The 14121-nt window shown below is 54.9% G+C and overlaps 1 protein-coding gene across 1 annotated transcript; it reads left to right on the top strand.

The window, feature by feature from the left end:
* The first annotated feature begins 998 nt into the window (after window positions 1–998).
* KCNK18 (potassium two pore domain channel subfamily K member 18) lies at window positions 999–12968 on the top strand. Its single transcript, XM_041740218.1, has 3 exons — window positions 999–1218; window positions 3866–3994; window positions 12172–12968. Exons 1-3 carry the CDS (start codon window positions 999–1001, stop codon window positions 12966–12968), a joined length of 1146 nt encoding a protein of 381 aa, XP_041596152.1.
* Window positions 12969–14121: the final 1153 nt, after the last annotated feature.

Below are 14121 nucleotides of genomic sequence, written 5' to 3'. Positions count from 1 at the left end.
ATGGAGATATAAGGTAAGAACTGAAAAACCTTTACTGGGATGCAGGATGGGGCAGAGAAAGTCTTCAGTCCATGGTGCAGAGATGACAAAATCTCTGGCAGGCCAATGGGGAGTTCTGGAACAAAGATTGCAGGTTGGAGGAGTCCCTCGGGGTGGCGGCAGATATGGGGAAGCTCTTGTACCCCCACCTTGCTCAGTCATTGCAGAGGGCTTCCCAGAGAAGAGGGCCTGAAAGTTGAGGCCCACCCTGAAGAAATGAATAGCTAGAGGCTGTCGTGAACCGTGTTCCTTGAACACAGAGAATCCTTTTATGAAGGGAGATCTGAATGTGTACACAACCTCATGTCTGTCGCTGGGCATGTTTTTCTCATGGCAGAAACAGAGTCCAGGGGACAGTTTTTGTCACATCTGCTAATAGCTGATTGGTTAGAGCAAATCATGTGGTCTATCTCTGCCCACCTTAAGGCCATGGCAAGTGGGGGCAGGATGCTACAGGGCAGTGAGGAATTCGGACCAATAATTAGATCCATACAGGATAAAGGATGTAGACTGTAGGGCTCTGGCCATACCCCTTACTATTGTTACTACCAGTCCAAGAAACCAGATTTCACAAGCGACTCTTGGGAAGGACAATCGCTTGCCTAAAAACCAAAAATCAGATTTGGTACCTGGAAGTCAAAATTGCAGCTTCCTGATGGGAAAGGCCAAAGCACAAAGCAACCATCACGGCGTCTACCCAAAGCCCCTGCAGGGCAGCTCCCAGGCTGGCAGATCAATAGCAATTTGGGGTGCTGGGGGGCGCCATCTAAGTAACTGAACATGATGAGAACCGGCTGCTTCCCAGTCCTTGGGGAAGCACACGCACCATCCACTTAGTGCTGGAGCCTGGCCATTCTCTGGGCACTCCCATTCCTCCCCCTGTCCCTCCTCCTCCTGCTGCTGGGGCCCCGCTCCTGCCTCTTCCACCAGTTCCTCCTGTGCTGAGCGCTCCTGGGAGGATGGAGGCTGAGGGGCCACCCCCGGCCAGGAGGTGCTTTCAGGAGGCCCTGGAGAAGCTTTTCCCTCGCCTCTGCTTCCTCTGCTCCCTGGTGACCTATGCGCTGCTGGGTGCTGCCCTCTTCTCGGCCATCGAGGGTGGCCAGAAATTGGGGCCAAACGACCCAGATTTTGAGGAGTTCTTGGAGGAGCTCTGTGGCATCTTGAAATGCAACAGAACAGGTAGGTGGCTCACCTGGGCGGGGCGGGCCCTTTCTCTGTGGGTGGAGGCAGCCCCCAGGGAGCAGAGGGCCATCTTGCAGGAGGCTGGTGAGGTTTGGGGGGTGTCTGGGAGCCTTCAGCTTGTATCTTCTTCATTCCTATGTGGGACCTTAGGCAAACAACTTCTCTCTGAGCCTCAGCCTTCTCCTCCGTAAAATAGGGAGAACAACAGCCTGCTAGTGTTGCTATGAAGAATGTAGGGAAAGCACTGAGCACCCAGTAAGTGCTCTGGAAGGACCAGAGCACTTTCCCTTCCCTTTGCCTCAGCTCCCAGCCTCACCCAGACCAGCAGTCTCTGAGGAGGTTGGATTGCCGGAGATTTGGTGATGATGACTGGGGGACATGGGTGACCAGATTCGGGGTTGAGGGTTCCTAGGCTGATCCTCTGGATTAGGCCTGCCTGGCCTCATGACTCATTTTATAGGAACTAGGATTCAAGGAACAATCAAACTGGGCTTGGACCTTTGCTCCCCCAATGGGCTGTGTGATCTGAGGCAGAGCTGTTACCCTCCCTGGGCCTCAGTGTGCTGGATGGCCGGGGCCCGCAGTCTCAGGCCTGCCAATCATAGGGACTTGTGGGAAGCAGATAAAGGACATGAAGCCTCTTGAAAGGCACAAGCACTTTACCTAGGTCCTTACCACGTTTCATGTGTCTTTAGTCACTTATTTCTGTCCCAAGGCTCACAAATCTGTACTTAACAGAGCAAAATAAAAATATAGAGAGTTAATAGAAGACAAAGGAAAAACAGACTCTACAAGTGAGGGGAAGGATGCCCCTGGTGTGACAGGTCCTCAACTGGGCTGCTCACTGCTCCTCCCATGGGCCCAACCTTGCTTCTGAGACAGGTTCTTTCAGTTGAGGCTGGCTGGTCACAGGAGGCCACTTATCTCCTCCTTGGAAGGTCCTACTCCTTCTCTCTGCATCTGTACCAGACAAACGCCTCCTTGGAGCCGACCCAGGAGAAGCCCTCTGCCATCACCACCACCACCACCGCCAGGACTCTGAGCCATCCCGGCTCTGATGGCAACAAGTTCAGAGCTTCCCAAACCTGGCCACACATCAGAATCCTCCAGGGAGCTTGTCTGAAATACACATTTCCAGGCTCTTCTCCAAACCCTCTTAATCGAGATTTCTGGGGCTGTGTTAGGAATCTTATTTTTAAAGTTCCCCAGGTGATTCTGATGCACAGAACACTATGAGAATGCAGAGCTGATCCAAACCCATTTTTTAAAAAGATTTTATTTATTTATTCATGATAGACACACACACACACAGAGAAGCAGAGACACAGGCAGAGGGAGAAGCAGGCTCCCTGCAGGGAGCCTGATGCGGAATTTGATCCCAGGACTCCAGGATCACGCCCTGGGCCAAAGGCAGGCACTAAACCACTGAGCCACCCAGGGATCCCTCCAACCCCATTTTGATTTTGTTTTTGTTTTTAAATAATGTCTACGCCCCACGTGGGGCTCGAACTCACAACCCTGAGATCAAGAGTTGCATGCTCTTCGGAATGAGCCGGTCAGATACCTCTCCAACCCCATTTTCTACTGATTTTTGTTGGAGATTAAGATGCTCAGTAGGTGCCAGGCCAGTAAGTGCAGACCCTGGGCCGAACAAGTTCATGCAATATCTCACTTAACCCTCACACCAACCAGAGGGGCCAGTATGAATTGACGCCTTTCACAGGTTAGAAAACAGAGGCTCCGGGAGTTAAGCAACTGGCCAAGGTCACAAACTACAAAGTGGAGCCAAGGATTCCACCCCAGGCTTTTGAACTCCAGAGCCCACTTTTCACCACCATGTCACGCTGCCTCCCTGATGGGGAAACAGGCTCAGAAAGAAGCATCTTGTCTATGGCTGCGGGAGCTACCCAGGGTCAGAGCTGGGTCTAGACTGAACTCCCAGGTTGGTGCCCATTCACATGAGCAGTGACCTCCCGCTGTGTGCCAGAGTCTCAGGATGGCTTCTGAGGTCCCAAAGCCCACTGGCCACCCAGGCCAACAGAATTATTTGGGACCTGCCCTGAGGAACCAGAGCCCCGATCCTGCTCTGTTGGCCCGGGGTCAGATGTTTTGAAAGCCAAGGCTTCCCAGAAATCCTCAGGCGCCTCGGTGCTCACATATCCCAGTATGAGTACCAAATTCCATCAGGCTTAATGACCTCCGGGAGTGGGCATGGTTTGTAACTATATAAGAGCTTACATTTCTTAAGGACCCATTTTGCTTTCAATTCTCAAGAACCCCAGTGGGGATGAGAGAGACTGAGCAAAAGTTAGAATGCTCCTTTGCAAAGTGAAAGACACAGAGGCCCAGAAATTTCAGAATGCTCCCCCTCCTAAGGCCGCACAGAGATTTTGTGGCTGAGCTTGAGGGGACCCCCCCGTGGGCCTCTCCCTTAGGTGCTCATCTCATGGGGGATGTGGCCTCATAATCCCTGCAGGCACCAAAGGCAGGACCTAAGGGCAGAGACATGCAAAAGCAGAGCCAGGTTTTGGTGTTGAGGGACACAAGGCAGGGGACATGCTGGTCTCTGGGGAAGACCCCTGCACGCGGTGGGACCTGCCTTCAGCAAAGCCCTCTCCTTCACACTGGTCCTCTCTTTCCCCAGTTGAGGAAGGCAGGAAACAGGACCTCGGGACGCTGCTGCAGAAGGTGAAGCCCCACTGGGTTAGCAGTTTTTCAGACTGGTCCTTCCTGAGCTCGCTCTTTTTCTGCTGCACAGTGATCAGCACGGTGGGTAAGTCCAAGGGCAAGGGCGGGCCTGGGAGAGAGACCTGCAGGAGAGAGAGGGAGGAGGGGGAGGCCGGGGCCCCTTGGTGGGGATGTGGAACGTTCGATTCACTTGGTCAGGCAATGGTGACGAAGTGCTGACCCTGCACTGGGTCTGCTGTGCTGAGTGGTCGCTGCTCCCTCCTAGGGGGATATGGCAGGGAGCAGGACTGCTGCTGGCTCCTAAGGGGGGAGCTCCTGCTGCTGGGAATTTGGGAAGCGTGCCTTCCTGAGGTGGGTGCAGCCCCTTGCCCGGGTGTAGACCCCATTGAGCAAGGGGTAGGCTGCATTTCAGCCCCCTCTTGCCCCTTGGCTGAATGCTCTTGTACAAAACACCTCTTGCCAATGGCACCTGCCAGCACAGGCTCTTGTGCAAGAGAGAAGTAGTCAGGAAACCGAATGTGGTCAGCCTGTGATGTATCCCAGAGTATTGTGGGAGCACAGAGTAGGGGCAGCTGCCCCCGGCGTGGGGTGGTTCTTAAGTGGTAAGAATGTTGCAAGGGCTCCCTGGAGGGGTTGACAGCCATGCTGAGTCAGACAGGGAGAGCAGGAGTCACCGTGGGGGCCGGTGGGCATGAAGGGGACCCTCCAGGCCAAGAAGCCAGCATGGACAAAGGCCCAGCAGCAAAAGGAATAGCAGGCATTGTAAGGAGGTTAATTAGGGGTGAAGAGAGGTGGGGGGAAGTGGAGGGCCCAGTCCTGGGGAGGCCTGCAAGCCGGGCTAAGGAGGCTGGTCTCATCCTGATGGCAGCGGGGAGTGTCTGGAGGGTTGTAAGCAAGGGAAGAACACGGTAGCGCAGCGTTCCAGAAAGATCACCCCAGCTGTAGCGTGGAGGTGGACCAGACAGGTGGAGACTGGCAGCACGGAGAGCAGTAGGGGGGGTTTGTGTGGCAGTCCACATGAGCACTGATGGCCATGGCCTCACCCAGGACAATGGTCATGAGGACGGAGAAGAGGGCTGGACTGGAGGGAAGACTTTGCAGGAAAGTGGTTGGGCACCCGAGAGATGAGGAAAACACCACAGTCTTTGCTGGGTGGGCTCGGCAGGCCGCAGGGAGGGTGGTGGCGATGCTGGGCCTGGGGATGCTGGGGATGGAAGTGATGCTTCAGGGCCAGTCGAGGTCAAGTCTCCCATGGAGCTTCCAAGCTGAGACGCCCAGCACTGCTGGAAATGGGGGTCAGGGCTCAGGGCCATGGGCAGGGTTGGGGCGGTGGGTTTCAGAGTCACCAGCATATAGATGGCAAGAGACTCCCAGGGAGTGGAGGTGAGCACGGGGGGGGGGGGGGGGGGGGGGGGGGGGGGGGGGGGGACGTGGTGTGGAGAGGGAGCACGGTGTGCCAGAGCAGGCCTGGGAGCATCAACAGTGATGTGAGGGAGGAGGAAGGGCTGCGGTGGTAACGGGAACTAACAGTTACTCCAGGGCTGTACCAAGCTGCCTCCTTTATTTTTTATTTTAAAGATTTTTTATTTATTAATTCGTGAGAGACACTGGGATGGGGGGGGGGGGGAGAGACAGAGACACAGGCAGAGGGAGAAGCAGGCTCCATGCAGGGAGCCCGACGTGGGACTCGATCCCAGGACTCCAGGATCACGCCCCGGGCTGAAGGCGGTGCTATACCGCCCAGAGCCACCCGGGCTGCCCAAGCTGCCTCCCTGAAAGCTCGCAGAGGTCTTATGAATCAGGTGGGGAGCCTGAGCCCAGAGAGGCGCTGCCGGGGGCCAAGGACATGCAGTGAGTAGAGCTGGTGCCCACCTGAGACTCCAGATCCAGTGCTCTTTCCCCAAAGTAACCTACCAGCCTTGCAGGTCTGGGGGGTGCAGCAGGGACCCTGCCTGGTCCTGTGCAGGGAGCCCCAGGGAGAGCCTGGCTGAGCCTGGGGGCAGGGGGTGCTCAGATTCCCAGGGAGTCCTTTGGGGAGTTGATGCCACTGCCTGGAAGGAAAGGCACCTGGGGAGGAGGAGCCAGCTGTACTCCACTCCCTGCACTTCCTACATGTGTCTTCAGCCCCCAAACAAAGGAAAGATTCCTTATGTGCAAGTTATTGGCCCAGGGCAGTCCTTCCAGAGCCCAGGGTAGAGGGGACGGTGTGGGGCAGAGCTGTCCCCTACAGTGACTGATTGCTCATGTAAAGGGGGCCACAGACCCTCTTCTCAGTGGCCACACAAACCGTGGGCTCCTGGGTGACAGAGCAGAGAACAGATAGGAGAGAGGAGGGATGTGGTGTGAGCAACAGCCTCTAGAGCTATGGGGATGGGGCCGTCCTTGCCCTTGGGCACCGTGTCCCTGGGCCAGCATCTGAGGATGCTCTAGTAACTATCAGCCCCTGGCTTCCCTCTGCGATGGTACAGCAGGTGGGGCCAGGTCGGAGGGGCCATGCCAGGGCTGACAGGAGTCTCCCCTGCTGGGGACAGGGTCACAGGAGTGGAGGTGGCCACAGCTCAGGAGCTCCTGAGTCAGCATCCCCACCAGGAGCGTGGCCCATGGCTTAGCCGCTGCCTCTCTGGGCCAGTGAAAAGGCCTGGATCCCCATCTTCATTCAAGAGAGCACCAATTCCTGAGGCAGACGGGCCTACAAGGGTCACAGAGCTCCGGCTGTGGCTTGGATGCTCATGCTGAGGTTCCCTCACACTGTGTGTGTGTGTGTGTGTGTGTGTGTGTGTGTGCACTGGCCAGCTGTGGACTCTGGAGGCTGGCCACCTTGGGTCGGCTGTGTGACCGCCACGGAGCAATGTGGCCTGTCTGAGCCTCGCTCCTCATCTGTAACACCTCCCCGGCCTTCAGATCAGTGTGAGGGTAGATTTAAGAGGCAACCAGGATCCTCGTCGCTGCCGCTAGTGGAAAATCCAACCCAAATGGCCCAAACTGTAGGGAAAACGTGTTCCTTCCCGGGTAAGAAATCCATTGGGGACAGCTCTAGGGCTGGTCAATGTGCAGCTCAGCCGTGGCACTGAGCATCAGGTTCCCTCCGTCCTGCTCAGCAGGGCACCCGTCCACTCCCATCTGGGCAGAACTGCATCTCATAGAGAGGGGCGGGGGGGGGGGGGCTGACCATCACCATCAGCAAAGAAACCCTTCCTAGAAACCTCCACCCCTAAGCCAGTCCTGGCAAGGGGATTAGATCGCCAGGATGACTTAGACCAATTGGATCCCTCTCTAAACCAGGTGGGGGAGCAATGGTACCCCAGGAAAGATGAAGGGAATGGTTGCTGGGGGTGCAACCAGTGTCTGTTGCAACAGGCTTCACAAATGGGCACATGTTTGTGCCCCTACGTGGCTTCTTTCAGAGCCGGTCTCTCCCCCTACCTTGCCTCTCCAGCAGGGACTGGTAACGGGCAGGCAGCAAGATGTCCACTAGCTACTGGAGAACTGAGCGCTTGCCAGCATTGGGCATGGTGTCCACAAGCCTTATGTGCATTATTTTACCTAATCCTCATGACACGACAACCCTACAGGGTAGGTGCTGTGACATTTAGCAGCAAGCTGAGGCTTCTGGAGAAGGAAGTCACTGCCAGCAAGGCAGAGGCAGGGCACAGCTGCCCTTTTCAGGGATACCCACACTCAGTGGGACAATAGTCACGGGGAAGCGGCAGCCCCAAGGAAGATAGTGGAGGTGAGCAAAGGGGTTCAGTCTGTATCCTTTTCCTCAAGAACTTCAGGGGACTGATCTAATGCAGGCTTTCTCAGCTGCCACTGTGGGCATCTTGAGCCAGATGACTCTCCCCGGTGGGGGCCGTCCTGTGCATCGTAGGATGAGTAGCAGCATCCCTGGCCTCTACCCCCCAGAGCCTCCCACCTCTTCCCCCGCTGTCTCCACATTGCTAAATGTCCCCTGGGGGGCAAACATTGCCCCCGTTGAAAACTGATCGAATGCTGTGGTCCCTCGACCCGTGGCACGAGCACCACCCGAGAACTTGTTAGAAATGAGAGTTAATTCTCAGGCCCCATCCTAGACCCACCGAGTCAGAAACTATGGATGTGGGGCCCGGGAATCTGTATTTAGCAAGTGCTCCAGGCGATGCTGGTGCAGGCTAATGTCTACGAAGCACTGACCCGACGCGAGGGTTCTCAGCCCTGGCTGCACATTGCAATCATCTGGCTATTTTTTAAAAGCTCCCAAGCCTGGACCCTGTGGCAATCAAGTCAGAATCTCCAGGGACAGACCCAGGCCTCAGCATTTTTCAGAGCCCTCCAGGTGATTCTAATGGGAGTCCGGGCTGTGAACCACTGATCTAATGGAAACCCATTATCTTGGTTTAAATCCCAAGAAAACGATGCTACTATCAAATCAATTAGGACATCATGCCGTCCAGTAATTACAATGGAAGAGGATGTTGGGGAGGTTCTCCACTCTCTGTAATCAATAATAGTGTTTAAAGTGCTTCCTGCCCTAATCTCTGGGTCACCCTTAATGCGCCTGGTCTTGATGCTGATAAAGGGACACCTGGCAGGCATGAGGTTGGTCAATCCCCAGTCATTTCCAACTGGGTCAATCTCTTTGGATTAGAAGGTAAAGGGCAAGGGGGCACCTGGGTGTGGTTCAGTCCATTAAAGCTTTGGACTCTTGATCTCAGCTCGGGTCTTGATCTCAGGGTCATGAGTTCAAGCCCCACACTGAGCTCCATGCTGGGCGTGGAGCCTACTTAAAAGAAAGGAAGTAAAGTGCATGGGCTATTAAATACAGCCTGAGTGGAGTGGACCATATTGGAATGTAAGAATACATTATAAGCAATGATAGGATTTTCCGTTATGCGTTTCAGCGTTCAGTAATTAGTACAGTTAATACAATTTCCTTCATAGGGGCCATGTGCTCTCTGAGATTTGCTTCCTCGATGCATTTTCTGGACTATAGCATATCTCCTGGACTCTAAACATGTTCCACCTGGAGGCAGCCACGTCTAGTTTCAATCCACTAAACTCACCTTTGCCAAGGAGGACACTGGGGTGGAACATGTATGGGGCAAGTCCTTTTTTTTTTTTTTTTTTAAGATTTTATTTATTTATTTCATGAGAGACACACATGGGGGGGGCGGGGAGGCAGATAGAGGCAGAGGGAGAAGCAGGCTCCATGCAGGTAGCCTGATGTGGGACTCGATCCTGGATCTCCAGGATCACGCCCTGGGCTGAAGGTGGTGCTAAACCACTGAGCCACCTGGGCTGCCCAGGGCAAGTCTTTATTAAGGGGTGCACACCCTTGTCAGGGTGTGTTTGGGCTCTGTTATGCCAGATGGGTCACCTGACTTCTTGTTCTTTGTCCATTAAACATGGTAACAATGGTGGTTGCCGGCATTGGGATTTCACTAGGAAGGGGATTTTCACCCTACAAGGCACTTTATTCTAGAAATGTGATGTTCTTTTCCTTAAAATAGGTCTGACCCCAGGACCCAGTCCTGGAAGCTGAACAGTTTCTACTGTGGAGCCTCTCCTGACTGTCCTGGGGGTACATAAGAATCAGGGAGCTTATCCACCATCTAGAAAACAAGGTGGTCCCCATCTATGAGCTCTTGTGGCTGCTGCTGACATCTAAGGACCAATGGCTCTGTGAGGCCCATGACAAGCTTTGGCACAGGAACCTTTGCTGACACCCAGGGCCCGGGCTCCACCAGGACTCTGTGGCCAGGCCTCTCTGCGCTCCTGTCTCCCCAGGAGAGGCTCCAGGTGCCCTCCTCCCTCATCTCCCCGGCTCCAGAGAATCTTCCCACACCTTCCTTCATGGCCGCAGTGCCCACCTGCCCCGTTTGCCTGGGACTGCCAGTTTTAGCACAGAAAGTCGAGTGATCTGGGAAGCACGTCAGCTCCAGGCAAACTGGGCGGATGGTTATTCTCCCCCATGGCCCAGCTCTGTTGTTCTCTTCTCCACCTTTTCCTGAAAGTCCCCACCCCGGCCTTCATCTCCTCAGTGCCTCTGGGCTCTCTCTGAGGCCTGGACAAGGCGCTGAGGCCTCCTTGGCAACCTCCTCTCCTTGAGGGGAGGGCCGGAGCTGCTGGAGGCCATCAGAGAACAGGGAAGGGAAACAGAGGCATTTGGAATCCTTGGCACTGTCTCAGCAAGTGCTGCCCCATGAAACAAACCTGGCTCTCTGATGGGAGGGTTAGCCAATGTGGCCCCTATTCCTGACCCCTGGTGCATACACCTGTTGGATACTCGCCACATCCTGCTGATGGTAGAAAGCTAAGGTCAAGGCCTTGCTTCCCTCTCAACTAAGAGTCCTAGAAGGCAGGACCTCTGCCTGTTTCTTGTTGTACCCCCAACCCCACCCACGAGTGCCTGGCATACAGCAGGTGCTCAATAATTGCGAATCCAGGACAGGTACCTTTGTTCTAGGAGCTCCAAGAACAGTCTGCTCCTTTATGTCCTGTTATTGGTCCCTGTCTGCCATAGCATAGTCGCTGGGGTGGTTATTTGATTCACATCTGCCTCTCCCACTACACCAGAAGCTCGGCGAGATGGGATAAGATACCACATCTGCTTCCCTCACCACTGTGTCCCCAGCGCATGCAGTAAGCGCTCAATATGCACATGCGCTGTGAATGCACATTCTGCCACAGTATGGCGCCTCGTGGGATCAGCCAAGGGTGGCGTGGAGTGCTCTGGGATGGATGCCAACTGATGAGACCCTTTGAGGTCCACAGCCCTCTCCCAGGACTCCGGTGAGGGTGGGCAACCTAGACACCTGCGTGCTCCTGGGACGCAGGGCCTGAGGCCAGAGTCTGCACAGGGAATTAGCCGTGGAGGAGGCTGGGGCTTAGCCAGCCTAGCAAGTGCCTTCAAATCAATTTACATAGTTGGCCTAGGGGTTTCCGTATTAATCATCTTGTATGACATCAAAAATTAAACACAGGCATTTAATACAAAAGCCTTTCCCTCATTTAGTTGAAGTGACGGAGCTCGGTCTCTCCAGAAGGTCCAGCTACCTGGGCTGCAGGGGTTGACGTCTCTCTGCCCCTGCCCTGCTGCTGACAGGAGGGACAGGGATGGGGTGATGGAAGGACGGAACCCCTGAAAAGCACAGAAGCCTCAGCCCAGCCCTCTGTTTGCTTGGCTGAGTGGTTCTTAAGGATTGCAACCTTCCAGCCCCGTGGGTGCTCCTGGCCCCGTGGGGATCAATGCTGGCGTGGCCGCTGGGTGGTTCTCGGGGTTTGACTGCCAACTTCACTCTTTATCACTGAGTGCTCTTGGCCGGGTTGCTTCATTTCTCCGAGCCTCAGGTTCCCCACCTGTGAATGGTGGTAACCATGCCTGCCTATGCACGTTGGTTGATGCCAGCCCACGTAAGTGCTACCGGCAGCTGCTTTCAGCTCCTGAGGGCAGGGACGCCAACACTGATCAGCTGCCCACTCTGGGTCAGGCCCGGGTCTCATGTCGTCCTTCCAGCTGGTCAATATACAAAGCAGGGATTGCCATCCCTATTTTACAGACAAGAAACTTGAAAATGTGAGCCAAAGTCAGGTAACGTTCTAGTAAATGGCAGAGCTGGGATTCGAACTCAGGTTCGTAAGATTGCAGATGCTGGGATCCCGACCACTTCACTAGCATTTGCAAATGTTTTCATCCAATCTCAGCCGCAGTGGCTCTGAGGGCAGCAATTGTGTTTCATTCCTTCCATCCTTCTACAATCCCTCACGCTATGCACACTGCTGTCCACTGTTGCCACATACTGATAGCCTGTTCCGTAGGAACCAATAAACCAAGGAGGCCAGACGTCCCGGGGAGGACAAGGGTGGCTTCTTAAAAACAGGTGCCTTCGTGGAGGATGGAGGCGGACGTGGGTACAATGGCAAAGCCGTCCACAGCCTCTCCCCTATAGCCATCCTGTCATGTGGATGCTTAGAAATTTTTCAGCAAAATGAAAAGCGATCAGCTCACTCCCAGCCATGCTTGTCCCCTGCCAAGGACATCTTGGGTCAGAGATCTGGCTATGAGCTGCTCCTTATCCTAAAGAGAAGCCGAGTTTCGCCTCCCACTCCCCCCACCAAAGCGAGCGCAATGCCAGATGGCAGATGAATGCTTTAAGATGAGTATTTTCAAACACATTGTGTAAACCATCCTACCAAGGAGGCGAAATGCCAGAAGGTCTCTTTCCAGCTTCTGGGGGGAAGGGGAAGAGCAGACACCACAATCCTGGGCTCTGTCCTCTTTTGCAGGTTACGGCCACATCTATCCTGTCACCAGGCTCGGCAAATACTTGTGCATGCTCTACGCCCTCTTCGGCATCCCCCTGATGTTCCTAGTCCTCACGGACATGGGTGACATCCTGGCCACCATCCTGTCCACGTCTTACAATCGGTTCCAAAAGCTGCCATTCTTCCCGCCTCACCTTCGCGAGTGGTGCTGTCGCTTGCTCTGCAGAAGGCCGGCCACCAAGCCCGCGGCCACAGCTGTCCCGAGGATCGTCATAGATGCCCAAGAGCTCCCGGACGTCAAACCCGGCAGGTGTCCCTCGGCCCCGGGTGGCAACGCGGATCTGTTCGAGAGACTCCTTGCACGGGAGAAGCAGAACACGCTGCAACCGCCCCCGCAGGCCGTGCAGAGGAGTAACTCGTGTCCCGAGCTCGTGTCGGGGAGACTCTCCTACTCGATCATCAGCAACCTGGACGAGGTGGGACGGCAGGTGGAGAAGCTGGACGTCCCCCTCCCGGTCATCACCCTCCTTGTGTTCGCCTACATTTCCTGTGCAGCGGCCATCCTCCCCATCTGGGAGACGCAGCTGAACTTCGAGAACGCCTTCTATTTCTGCTTTGTCACACTGACCACCATTGGGTTCGGGGATACCGTTCTCAAACACCCCCACTTCTTCTTGTTCTTCTCCATTTACATCATCATTGGGATGGAGATCGTGTGCATCGCTTTCAAGCTGGTGCAGAACAGGCTGCTTCACCTCTACAAAAATCTCATGCTGTTCTTTGCAAAAGGGCTATTTTACCACCCTGTTAAAAAGTGAAATCTCCACCCTCTCCTGAGTGGCAGATGCCAGCTGAGCTGGTTTCCTCGCCTCGTCTTTTGGGGGCCAGGGTCTTTGGAACTGGTGACCCCGCCACCTGTCCCCTGAGACCTTGGGGCTTAGAGATAAATCCTGCATGAAGGCTAATTTGGGTCTCGAGGCCCTGCAGAAACGTGGCCAATGCCTTTCGTATCAAGACATGAGACAAAAACTATCACCATCCTCCAAAGTCCCATTAATTGCCCTGTCTTCATTTTTGAAAAGCCCACCTTATGTCGATGAAGCCACCCTATGGATGTCACAGCTTTTCTTGAGTTACGAGAAAAAAAAATTACCTTTGCTCTTGCGATGTGCACTTGCAGCTGGATTAAAATCTTCCCGAGAGGCTCCCTGTTCACCCCGGATGAAGCAGAGCTAGTCTGAACAACCTCTTTTCTTGAATGACTTCATGAACTTCTGCAAGGTCGGCCCAGGCCCAGGCCACGCTAAATACAAGGAGGCCACGGTGGGATTGTCACCTGTGTTCACAGGGGCCTGGGGCATCTCGACCCCCGATTCTGTGTAGACCAGTGTTCTCGCTAAAGTGGCCCAGGACTGGCACCTCCCGAATGAGTAGGCATGTGCAAATGTTGATGCCTGGGTAGGTGGTGGGTACGGGAAAGGGTTGGCGCTCAGTGGGGGGATGTGCTCCTCGGCTGTTTCTGACGGAGTCGGCAAGTGAATGAGCTGGTCTGTGTGGCGGATGCTGTCCATGCCCCACTCCCAGGCCCTGGGGCTCCAGCCTGCCTTGCCCGAGGGCTGTCCTCAGTCACTAAAGCATGGGCATGTGCAGAGCAGGCTAGAAGTGCCAAGGGGTTAGCGCTCCTGGGAGCACCCCTCCATCAACAACTGACAGGACAAAGTAGATGGATGGTGCCCAACTGCTGGCCCCACCCATGGGCTGACTCTGGGTCATGTTCAGCACTGTCTCCCGAGGTCCCCAGTGGAAGAGAGCCTCAGTTGCTCATCAGCATCCCCTGTCTTGGCCTCCTTCATCTTGGTTTCATTTCCCCATTTCTCTTGAGATCACCCCCAAATGACCCACTAGCACACAAATCCTTGTCTCGGAGTCACTCCTAGGAACCCCAGCCGGGGAGAGGATGTAACAAGTCAG

Source organism: Vulpes lagopus, chromosome 2, assembly GCF_018345385.1.
Source record: "Vulpes lagopus strain Blue_001 chromosome 2, ASM1834538v1, whole genome shotgun sequence".
NCBI classification, from domain to species: Eukaryota; Metazoa; Chordata; class Mammalia; order Carnivora; family Canidae; genus Vulpes; species Vulpes lagopus.
Note: the sequence above shows the minus strand (reverse complement) of the source record. Positions and strands in the feature narration are given on the sequence as shown.